The 12,462-nt window shown below is 53.2% G+C and overlaps 1 protein-coding gene across 4 annotated transcripts in view; it reads left to right on the top strand.

The window, feature by feature from the left end:
* The window catches only part of PITPNM2 (phosphatidylinositol transfer protein membrane associated 2), a 158,666-nt gene that overhangs the window by 127,834 nt on the left and 18,370 nt on the right, over window positions 1-12,462 (top strand). For all 4 annotated transcript variants that reach the window (XM_018061340.1, XM_018061339.1, XM_018061337.1 and 1 more), the window contains 5 exons: window positions 1,713-1,927; window positions 2,979-3,100; window positions 6,145-6,372; window positions 8,944-9,252; window positions 10,221-10,316. In XM_018061340.1, the coding sequence (XP_017916829.1) occupies window positions 1,713-1,927; window positions 2,979-3,100; window positions 6,145-6,372; window positions 8,944-9,252; window positions 10,221-10,316 (970 nt within the window). The remainder of the gene's footprint in view (window positions 1-1,712; window positions 1,928-2,978; window positions 3,101-6,144; window positions 6,373-8,943; window positions 9,253-10,220; window positions 10,317-12,462) is intronic.

Genomic DNA, 12,462 nt, shown 5'->3' with positions numbered 1-12,462 from the left:
AAAGACTGTCCCTTCCCCCGTTGAATGGTTTTGGCACCCTTGTTGAAAATCAATAAATATAGTATGTAAATATTGGATTTATTTCTAACCTCTCACCTCCATTACACAGATTTGTCCTATACCAGTACTGCACTGTTTTGATTACCATAGTTTTGTAGCACTTTTTTTTGTTTAATTGGCCACACCATGGAGGATGTGGGGTCTTAGTTTCCTGACCAGGGATCAAACCCACATCCCCTACTTTGGAAGGCGGATTCTTAACCACTGGACTACCAAGGACGTCCTTATTAACAAGTTTTGATATGAGAAAATGTGAGCTTGCCAACTTTGTTTTATTTTCAAGATTGTTTTGACTATTTGAGATCCCTCAAAATTCTGTATGAATTTTAGGATCAGTTTTTCCCTTTCTTCTGAAAAGGCCATTGGATTTTGATAAGGATTACATTGGACCTACGGATTGCTTTGGGGAGTGTTGACATCTTAACAATATTAAATCTTCCAATTCATATGAACACAGATGTCTTTTCCATTCATTTAAATCTTCTTTAATTTCTTTCAGGAATGTTTTATAGTTTTCTGTATACAACTCTCGCTCCTCCTTGGTTAAATTTATTCCTAAGTATTTTATTCTTTTGGATGCCATTGTAAATGGAAATGATTTCTTTATTTCCTTTCTGCACTATTTGTTCTTGTGTGTTGATTTTGTATCCTGCAACTCTGTTGAATTCATGTAGTAGATCTAACAGATTTGAGGGGATTTTAGGTTATTCTGTGTTTAAGATTGTGTCATTAACAAATTGAGATAGTTTTACTTCTTTCTTTTTTAAAAAAAAAAAAGTTTTTATTTATTTTATTTTTGGCTGGGCTGGGTCTTGGTTTCCGCAAGGACTTTTCTCTGTTGCAGTTCTTGGACTGCTCATTGCAGTGGCTTCTCTTGTTGCGGAGCATGGGCTCTGGAGCGCAGGCTCAGTAGTTGTGGCTCGTGGGCTTTGTTATTCCACTGCCTGTGGGATCTTCTGGACCAAGGATCGAACCCATGTCTCCCTTAGTTGCAGGCAGATTCTTTACCACTGAGCCACTAGAGAAGCCCCACTTCTTCCTTTATAAAAAAAATTTTTTGGCTGCATCGGGTCTTAGTTGCGGCACATGGAATCTTTATTGCAGAATCTTTATTTGCGTCATGCAATCTCTTATTTGTGGCATGTGGGATCTAGTTCCCTGATCAGAAATGGAACCTGGGCACCTTGCATTGGGAGACTGGAGTATTAACCACTGTACCACCCAGGAAGTTCCTACTTCTTCTTTCCAACTTGAATCCCTCTTACTATTTCTTTTTCTTGCCTAATTTCTCTGGCTAGAACCTTCAGTACAGTGTTGGCTAAAAGGTGAGAAAGCAAGCACCTCCTCCTGACCTTGGGGACGCTTTCAGTCCCAGGAGATTCAGGAGTCAGAACGGAGGAGTTTGCTTGTGCAGTACTGGGCTTGGAGAGGGAACCGTGGCCCTTCAGTCTTCTGCATGAACGCTGGGACACATGGAGCCTCGTGCGGGGGAGGTATTTGAGGAGGATGTGTTGAAGTGACCCAAAAGGAGCCAGCCTGGTTGGCCAAAGCACCCCTGCCCTGCACTCAGCATCCTCAGCTGGGTCTCCCGAGCCCTTCCCCTTCTTCAGAGAGCTCCAGACCCACACGTCCCCCTTGCTTTTGTCCCACAGAAGAAGAGCCGGAACGAGACGCACGGCGAAGGCAGCGGCGTGGAGATCCTGGAGAACCGGCCGTACACAGACGGCCCCGGTGGCTCCGGGCAATACACGCACAAGGTGTACCATGTGGGCATGCACATCCCCAGCTGGTTCCGCTCCATCCTGCCCAAGGCAGCCCTGCGGGTGGTGGAGGAGTCCTGGAACGCCTACCCCTACACTCGAACTAGGTGAGCCTGCCCTCGGCCCCATGTCGCCCTCCCGGGAAGCAACCCAGGGGCATAGATACTGGCGCCGGCCCCCCCAGACAGTCTCAGCCGCCTGGCTCCCAGGGAGCTGAGCCTCCGTTCTAAGGTTCCCCCAGGTTCCCCCTCAGGGGAATAGACAGGACAGGGTAGGCTATACCCCTAGGTGCCACCTAGCCTGCCAGTGGGGGGAGCCAGGAAGGCAGGAGTCCAGCGAGCGCCATCTGAGACCCCTTTGCCATCTGGGAAGGCTCAGGAAACACAAACTCAGTTTAATGTTTGCCTAGGAATGCAGGACAGTCCACCAGCTGGGAAGAAACAGGAACTGAGGGTAGCCCAGATGGCTCAGAGATTCCCTCCACCCTGACACCTTCAGCGACTATGATGATATTTTATAACAAGCCATGTTGAGCACAGCTTTCTTTGGATCCCCCGGGTAGGGGGCACTTTTCACTCTGTGCCTCCCACCCAATATGACTGAGCACTGCTTGATTAGAAGAGAGAGGGGGCCACCCATGTGCTGAACAGGTGGGGTCCCCATAAGTCTCCTGGGGCTTCTTTGTCCAGGTGGGTGAGGGTCTGGAACTTGCTGGGAAATCCATCCAGGTTGTTCACTTCCCAGGAGTACTTTTCTCCTCTGAGCTGATCTCCAGCCACGAGAGAGAGGCTGTCTCCCTGTTGCCACACCTGGTTTCTTAGGGGACAGGGGAGAGGGTGGCATGTCACACCACGTGCAGGTCCAGATTCAGCCCATTTGGTAGTGTGCCACCTTAACTGTGTCCACACTGTATTCGCACCATGCCTCACACACATGGACACAGGCTGCCAGCCACTTGCTGCAATGATTGCCCCCTCCCCGTAAGTCCACCCCTCACACCGGCCCCAACTTGGATTTGGCTCTTCTTGGGATGCAGTGAAGGTCCAGGAGGACAGAACAGACAGGTCTCACCCACCACTCCAGCCTCGTCCCCCACCCAGCGACCCACACCCACCCCTCCGAGCCCGGGTCCTGGTGGATACTCTCCTTCCCCCACAGGTTCACTTGCCCTTTTGTGGAGAAATTCTCCATCGACATCGAAACCTTTTATAAAACCGACGCTGGAGAAAACCCCAACGTTTTCAGCCTGTCTCCTGTGGAAAAGAACCAGCTGACAATCGGTAACCGTCACCCTGATGCTCCCACCCTAGCAGGGCCAGGAGCCCTGCGGGGCCAGGTTCCCAGTTGCCCTGCCCATGGGCCCCTTGATTCTGCCTCTGGTCTCCAGGCCTGGCAGGCTTCAGACTGGCTCCTGTCCTGGGAGGGGAGGTTAGAGTCCAAGCCAGCCTGGTGGGAAGTTGGGGGAGTTGGGGAGGCAGGACGGGTCTCCTTGACCCCATTTCCCTGATGTGCCCCTGAGGCTAAGTGCCTTTTCCACTCAAGCCCCTTCCCTCCGTCTTTTTGAGGTGTCTCCATCCCCAGAAGTGCACATGTGTGTTTGGGAGCCACCTAGGGCTGACAGCCAAGGGTGGAAGTGGCAGGTTGGGCGGGGGCTGTGCACACAGTGGGGCCTGTGTCCCCCTGTTGGTGGGCAGCCTCTACTCCATTCCCCTCCAGCTGACTACACCGTGCAGGAAATGGGTCCCATTTGTTAAGTCATTTTCAAGAGAGGCCCGGGGGACGTCCTTGGCAGTCCAGTGGTTGAGACTTTGCGCTCCCACTGCAGGGAACACGGGTTCACTGGTTGGGGAATTCAGATCCCACATGCCGTATGGCATGGCCTGAAAAGAAAAAAGGAAAAGAGAGGCCAAAAATCAGGGTTTTCATGTGAAATCTCCCAGTTTCTCTAGGTTGACAAATATTTTTAAAATCTTTGTAAATATACCAGCCAGACAAAACACATCAGTGGACCAGCTGCACCTTGACAGCCCCCAGCATGAGCCATTGTGGATCTCAGACGGGTGTTGGAGGGGTGGCAATGACCCTCAGCCAGCCTCGGATGCCAGGATGGCTTTTCCCTGGGACTCCTTCCTCCTGCCTGAGCTTTTAGGCCCCAGTGGGGTTTGGGAGATGCATCAGCTTGCTAGGACCATCAAAACAGGGTACCACAGACTTAAGGGCTTAAGGAAACAGGTGCTTAGTGTCTCATGATTTTAGAGGTCAGAGTCAAGGTCAAGGTGTTGGCAGGGTTGGCGGCTTCTGAAGTCCTTGAGGGAGAATCTGTTTGGGGTCTCTCCCTTAGCTTTTTTTAAATTTTAAATATTTATTTATTTGACTGCATCACATCTTGGTTGCAGCATGCAGGATCTTCTGTTGTGATGCATGGTTTCTCTAGTTGCAGCACGTAGGCTCCAGAGCGAGAGGGCTCAGTAACCCCCTGGCATCTTAGCTCCCCGACCAGGGAGCAGACCCATGTCCCCTGCATTGGAAGGCGGGTTCTTAACTGCTGGACCTCCAGGGGAGATCCCCTAGCTTCCTGTGGCTGCTGGCAGTCGTTGGTGTCCTTTGGCCTGTAGACACTCCACCCCAACCTCTGCCTTCATCTTTACATGCTGTTCTGTCCGTGTTCATGTCTATATTCACATTTCTCCTTTTTTAAAAATATTGAAGTATACTTGATTTAAAATATTCTGTTAGTTTCAGGTTTTTTTTTTTTTTTTAAATTGAGCCAAATGTCTCCTTTGTCACAATGTGGGAGACCCAGGTTCCATCCCTGGATCAGGAAGATCCCTTGGAAAAGGGAATGGCTACCCATTCCAGTGTTTTTGCCTGGAGAGTCCATGGACAGAGGAGGCTGGCGGGTTACAGTCCATGGGGTCACAAAGCGTCCGACCACGACTGCGGAACTAAAACTTCTACTGCTTTCTCCTTTGTATAACCGTGCTGATTAGATTAGGTGCCCTCCTTTTGAGGACTTCTTTCAAGACCCTGTCTCCAAATAAGGTCACATTCTGAGGCCGATGTATGTGTTTGCCAGCGGACGCACTCTAACCGTAACAGGAAGGAAGGGCCCAGGCCCTCTGACAGCTCTTGTCTGGCCAGCTGCAGGCTCCCCCCGGAGGCCTCCCGTCATGGTTCACGTCCCAGCCCTCCCCTTGGTGGCTGTTGCCTGCCCCAGTGGACTGGACATGTGGTCTACTCTGGGAAGGATGTAAATCCCCTTCCACACTCTGCTGCCCTTGGGCTGCCCTGACCCCTTGCCTTTCCAGTGGGGCTGATGTCTTCCTCTGTAAACCACAGCCCAGGCCTGCTGCCAGGAAGATGAGACAGCCAGGGCCCAGGCCCGGCAGAGCCCCACCAAGTGCCATCGTCCCCACACCTCTGATAGGAGGCTCCCTGAGCTACAAGCCCCGTCCTAGCTTCCTCCTCACCAAGTGTGCACACAGCCCCGTCTGACGCATGCATACCACGGGAGCCAGCCCAGTGAGGGTTTTGACTTGGGGGAGGAGGCATGTGACAAGAGGTCATTCTTCCCAGAGTCACTGTCACCCCTCTTCCCCGAATCAGGTCCTACCAGCCCCCAGTCCTGTTTCCCCAGTGCCCAGCACACCCTGGACCGGCTCATGCCCTACACCTCCCTCTGGGCCCTTCAAACATGGTTTCTGGACTCCTCCCTGCTGTCTGTCTGGGAGGGGCTTCCTAGCAGACCAGCCACCTTCAGGGTGCCTGGCGAGTGATGGCTGATGAGTTCAGCTGCATCCCCATCACCTCTTACCACGCAGACACTCTGGTGGTTCCCCAAACTGCCCCACTTCTGGGTCAAGTGTCACACTCCGGGACATTCTCCGCCTCACAGTTCTGCTGCTCCTGTGGCTGAAATGCCGGCTTTTCCTCTTCTACTCACCCCCCACCCCATCCCACATCCTCCATGGAAATTCATCTCCCCGCCCCACCCCCCCCACCCCCCCACCCCACCCCCGCCCCGTGCTCCTCCAGCTCATCACCTGATTTATACGCTTTGGCAAGTGTGCACAAAGCAGGGGTTTTACTGAAATGATTTGAAAAGACAAGGAAAGACACAAGTCCTGAGGTCGGGGGAGCTTAGGGATCAGAGTGGCCCAGAGCAGCATCTCCACTCCCATGTGGGGCCCGGGGACACATCCAAGCCTGGGGTCCTGCCGAGATTCGGGGATGGCAGGGACGTGGGGGAGGAGACTGGAAAGGAGGGGTGGGGTGGAGGTTGGGGCCAAAGTGGTCACTCACCGCAGGGGGGGTCTCCTCGTAGATTTCATCGACATTGTCAAGGACCCCGTGCCCCCCAATGAGTATAAGACGGAAGAGGACCCCAAGCTGTTCCACTCGACCAAGACCCAGCGGGGGCCCCTGTCAGAGAACTGGATCGAGGAGCACAGGCAGCAGGCGTTCCCCATCATGTGCGCCTACAAGCTCTGCAAGGTGGAATTCCGCTACTGGGGCATGCAGTCCAAGATCGAGAGGTTCATCCACGACACGGGTGAGGGCGCCCGCCTCTCCCTCTGTCCCTCCATCCGCCTGCCGCCCCCACCCCGCCCCCCGCGCCTGCCTGGGGCTCCAAGTTTCTGTTACCCCAGGGCCCATGTGCAGCGTCCCACCTGGTTTCCCTTGACCACACAAACACTTGTCGAGCACCTACTGAAGACAGGCAGTGTGTGTCCTGCCCCAGACACTCTGGACCAGCTGGAGTTTCTAACATGCGGTGCCCACCCCCATGGAGTGTGACACCTCCTTCCCGCTGTTCATGGCGCCTCTCGGCACCCTGGGGCCAGACCCCAGGCCATGCACCAGTGCTGCCTCCGCTTTGGGCTGAAAGTCCCAGGGGACAGTGGCTTGGCCATCCTCCGGTCCTCACACCCATGTTGGCCTGGCCTGGAGCAAGTGCCTGGGGAACAGAGGACCAGCAGATGACCGGGGGTTCCTGGCACAGCTAGAGCTGACCCAGGGTCCTCCCTGCCCTAGAGCTACCTCGGCTCCTTCCATGTCCCCCAGGTCAGGGTAGGCGTCAGTGCCCAGGGCCTGGTCTAGCCCGAGGCTCGTGATTCAGGAGCGGCACCCAGGCAGACACCCACTGACTCCCAGAGCACGGGTGACTGTGTGGCCCTGAGCAGAGTCACAGCACTGCTGGAAGCACTCCCAAGTGTCACATCAGCTCTCCCCGGCCCGGTAGGGTGGCCACTGTCACTCCCCGCCTCCCCCTTGATTGCAGAGGAGGAAGCACAGGGCCAGTGCTGGGTGTGACCCCAGATCTTCTGGCCTATCTGTCCTTGTCCAGGCATAACGTGTCATCAGACAGTCTGTCCACGATGAGTGCTGGCCGGCCCTGAGGGTGGTGTTCCTGAGGCCGTAGCCTGGGGCCTGGGAGCACCCTCCCAGGAACAGAGGGTGAGAGGGAGTTCCTTCTAGGCAGACCTTTGAGATTGAGGGATTTAGAAAGGACAGCAGGGGAGATAGAGCGGCCTGAGTGAGTCCAGGAGGGGGAGTCAAGAGCAAGGGTCGCCGGAGACCAGCCTGGGGACCAGCAAGGACTGGGCTACCCGGGAAGCCGCTCAGTTTTCTGTAGGAAAGCGGGCGGAGGATCCAGTGACGACCCTCCTGGGTCTGCCCCACCCTCGGGGAGAAACTCAAATGCGCGTTCTGGAATGTTCAGAGCAGCAGGTTTGTAAAAGCAAAACGGACAAACAGTGAAAGTGAGCCAAAGGCCCATTGGCAGGAGAAGGAATAAATAAAATGTGGTGTTTCAAACAAATAAAAATCGACCGCACAGCAACAAACCAGAAGCTCACCCAGAAAAGCAAGTGGCAAAAAAATAACGTGCAGCGTGACACATACGTGTAAATGTCGACCACATGTAGGGCAACCCAACATATTGTATAGAAAAACATGGAAAGAAGAGCCAATGATAAACACAGAACTCAGGATGGACCCTTACGGGGCGGGAGGGTGATGGTGGGGTCCATGTTGCTGGTCACTTCTGCTCCCTTGAAGAATGATGTGTGTGGGGGAGCCGAGGTGCTTTATTTCTTCTTAATTTTTTTTAAGCCACTTATTGAGGCCTAATTTTGTATTTGTTGTAAGAGAAGTTTGAGTTCCGTAAGTTTGAGTGTATTTGCAGAGTAGAGCACATAGTTCTGGAACATTCCACCCCCCCAGAGTCTTCCCCAATCACCCCCACTCTCATCGTCACCCAAGGCAGCCCCCATCTGCTCCCTGTGCTCATGGTTCTTCTGTTCTTTATACCTTTAAAGTCTCTTGTTTTCTGTCTTCTGCGTATAAGCTATTCCTGTATGCCTTTACCCTGTTTTATTTTATTTTATATTTGTGTGTGTGGCTGTGCTGGGCTGTAGTCGCAGCACATAGAGACTTCAGTCTTCCTTGCGGCGCGTGGGATCACTTAGTCACAGCATTCAATCTCTTAGTTTCATAGTGTGGGATCTAGTTCCCTAACCAGGGATTGAACCTGGACCCCTTGCAATGGGAGCTCAGTTTTAGCCACTGGGCCACCAAGGAAATCCCTATCATGTTTTATATGCATATACCGGGACTTCCCTCGTGGCCCATTGATTAACACCCCATGCTTCCAATACAGGGGACGGGGGTTCAATCCCTGGTTGGGGAACTAAGATCCCACATGCCACATGGCATGGCCAAAAGTTTTTTTTTAATTAAAAGAAATAAAAACAAATTAAAAATGAATTTCAAAAAAGAAAGGACTAACCTGCTTCAAACTTGAGCTTGATTTTTCTGTGGGAAATTTAAGAGAGGCATACTAGACCAGATAGGAGATACTCAGGGAGTCCTCCTCCAGCTCCCGCTGAGGGAGGAGACCTCCCTGCCCCAGTTACAGAACCTCTATGAACTTGGGAGGCCATCTGTAAGCTGGATTCCTCATTTGCACATGGGAAAATGAACCTGGGGGTTGGAGAGACAGTGGTTTGCTGGAGGCCAAGCAGTGGGTGTGGAGCAGTGCCTGACCTGCAGCCTGGGGTGCCTCCCAGCCTGGGAGACTCTGACACAGGCCTGTTTGTCTTCCCTGCACCCCTGCCCCTAGGCCTGCGGAAGGTGATGGTGAGGGCCCACCGGCAGGCCTGGTGTTGGCAGGATGAATGGTACGGGCTGAACATGGACAACATCCGGGAGCTGGAAAAGGAGGCCCAGCTCATGCTGTCCCGCAAGATGGCCCAGTTCAATGAGGAGGACAAAGGGGCCGCGGAGCTGGCCAAGAATGAGGCTGCCCAGGACCAGGCCTCTGGGGAGCCCTCCCAGCCCAGCAGTAGCGGTGGGGAGCCCCTGGCGGGCAGGGGTCTGAAGAAGCAGTGGTCCACATCCTCCAAGTCATCTCGGTCATCCAAGCGGGGAGGTAAGCACCCTGTGACCACACTAGGGGGTCCCCTGCCCTCTACTCGTCCACACCAGTGACCACCCCTCAGGGCAGCCCCCATCCCAGGGTGGCTGTGGGGCATTCTAACACTGAAGGTGGTCTATTGTTTTCAGATCCAAGGCCACACCTGTAGGGAGTCAGAACCAGTCACCTCTTTGTAGCCTCTGCTGCAGAGTGAAGCCCAGTGTGACCCCCAACCCTGGCAGGTTCCCCCAGACTCACCCACACAGCCCCAGGCAGACAGGCAGGCTGGCCACACAGGAACCCTGCTCCCAGCCCCTCCTAGGACCTGGTCTGCTGTAGCTCTGAGGAGCCAGGCTTCCGAGGCAGAGAGGAGGGGTCTGGGCGGCGGTGGGGGATTGGGGGGGTATACCCAGCATACCCAGGAGGGACTTCTGCCAAAGGACCTTGAAAGCCTTCAGATACTGAGAAAATCCTTTCTCTGAAACTGATGTGAAAGTGCAGTGGCTAGTGGGAAAACTCAGGGTATTTTGTGTAAAATACCAGGAGTCCCCCTCTATGCCTGCAAATCCAGCTTTTTCTACACCAGGCATGTCTGTCCTGTGCTGAAGGGATCCAGGGAAACACATACACCATACCTTTAATCTCACTCCCCACCACTGCCCAGCCTCCCTACATATCAGCCTCACTGCGGCAGTCTAAGGGGCTTGCTCCTGGGCCAGCCAGGTCAGGGGCACATGAGTGGACTCCAGCCCGGGTGGCTGCACATCCTGGCCTCATACCTGATACCCTCCCCACTCTATGTCCTCATGGGACAGGACTGCACTGTGCCAGGTGGGCTGGGAGGTGAGCCAGGGCCATCCTGCCCTCACTCCATCCCCTCTGAGCCCTCCTGGCCCCGCTCCAGCGTCATCGCACCTGCCTGCTTCCACCTGCTCTTCCCAGGGCAGCCGGGTGCTCAGTCGGTCTGCGGTTTTGCCTTCCAGCGAGTCCTTCCCGTCACAGCATCTCGGAGTGGAGGATGCAGAGTATCGCCCGGGACTCAGACGAGAGCTCGGACGACGAGTTCTTCGATGCTCATGGTAGGTGGGCACCCTGGAGCGCACTGGCCTTCCCAGGAGTGGGAGGGGTGGGATCTGAAAGCGTTGGTGGGGATGCAAGTCATGATGGGAATTACCCATGGAAAGTTCTGGGTGAACAGCAGGGTGTCAGGGGTGGAGGCAGGATAAGATGAGGTCACCAGGAGTCTGGGCTCTCATACTCACCCTAACCCTGATATCAGGATGTGCCCTGGATCTGGCGGGTAAGGACTGTTCTCTCAAATCCCCCAAAACAAATTTACAATCATACAGGGACATTTTTTCCATTGTTGTTTAGTCACTCAGTCGTGTTCGACTCTGCCACCCCACAGACAGCAGCACCTCAGGCTTCACGGTCCTTCACCATCTCCCGGAGTTTGATCAAACTCCTGTCCATTGAGTTGGTGATGCCATCCAACCATCTCATCCTCTGCCGAATTTAACTCCCTAAGGGAATTCCCTGGCGGTCCAGTGATTAGGACTTGGTGCTTTCATTGCCAAGGGCATGTGTTCAATCCCTGGTCAGGGAACTAAAATCCTGCAAGCTATGTGGCACAACCAAAAAAAAAAAAAAAAATCCCTCAGAAGCTTACAAAAGCGTAACTTCTGATTTTCTAATTTTTTGCAATTACTGTCTTTTCATGATTAAATTAACACACATGTAATTCAGAAACTTTAGAAAATGCGAACAAGCAGAAAATACATAAAGTGCCCATTTTCCCATGAATCTCGGAATAATCACAGCAAGAAAACAGCCAGATGAATCACCCACCTGTGCTGGGAAGATGCATGGCCTAAACATCCTTCCTTCATACCTTGGTTGTTCCTCTCAGGGAAGTAAGAGGGGCTGGCAGGCAGGTTCAAGGAGATTGATTTTCAGTTCACAAGGCAGGACACGGGCTCAGAAAGGGACAGGGACTTGCCCAGGGGCCCGCAACAGGGCAGAGGCAGGTTTGGCCCCTGCCAAACCTGGCAGGCAGGGCGGGGGCACTTGGTACAGGAGGCAGCTGGCCCCTGAGCTGGCCTCTCCACTGGGGCCTCCCCGAGAGTAGGGAGTGGGTATGGGGCATCCCACACTCCCACCCTCCCCTCCAGCCAGGCCGAAAGGCTAAGCCCTTCCTGCCTCTATGTCCCTGACATGAAGGAAAGACACAAGAAGAGTTTTAGAAAAAGCTGGAAAAGAGGAGAGACAGCAGAGCAGGAGATGTCACTGCTGTAGCGTCCTGAGAAAACCGTCCCGGTGACCCAGGGAGGAGGGGCCAGCACATACATGCCAGGGTCCATACGACCGCTTCCTACCCAGAGGTCACGGGGATAAGTTCTCAGGAAAGCAGACACAAGACTCATGGGTGGAATTGTTCACAGCAGCGCTTCTCACTAAGCTGTCCTTTTGTGGACATTAAAAACAGTCAGGAACATTATGGAGAAACAAACTGAAGTCCATCCTTATGACGGACTATGACTCAGGCATGAAAAGGGATGAAGCACTGACACGTGGTTGAATCTTAAAAACACCGTGTGGGGACTTCCCTGATGGCTAAGACTTCAAGCTCCCAATGCAGAAGGCCCAGGTTTGATCCCTGGTTAGGGAACTAGATCCCACATGCTGCAACTAAGAGTTCTCATGCTGCCACTAAAGATCCCACGGGCGGCAACTAAGATCCAGAACAGCCAAGTAAATAAATACTAAAAAAAAAAAAAAAAAAGTATTGAAGAAGACTCTTGAGAGTTCCTTGGATAGCAAGGAGATCCAACCAGTCCATCCTAAAGGAGATCAATCCTGAGTATTCACTGGAAGGACTGATGCTGGTTGAAACTCCAATACTTTGGCCACCTGATGTGAAGAACTGACTCATTTGAAAAGACCCTGATGCTGGGAAGGATTGAAGGCGGGAGGAGAAGGGGACAACAGAGGATGAGACGGTTGGATGGCATCACCGATTCAATGGACATGAGTTTGAGTAAACTCCAGGAGTTGGTGATGGACAGGGAAGCCTGGCGTGCTGCAGTCCATGGGGTCGCAAAGAGTCGGAGATGACTGAGTGAACTGAACTGAACTGAACTGAAAAAAATACAAAAACCCCATCATGTGAAGTGGAATAAGCCAGACACGAAAGACCACATACTGTAGGTACCATGTGTGGAAAAT

The sequence above is a fragment of the Capra hircus genome, chromosome 17 (assembly GCF_001704415.2).
Source record: "Capra hircus breed San Clemente chromosome 17, ASM170441v1, whole genome shotgun sequence".
NCBI lineage: Eukaryota > Metazoa > Chordata > Mammalia > Artiodactyla > Bovidae > Capra > Capra hircus.
This window is presented reverse-complemented; position numbering and strand designations above follow the sequence as displayed.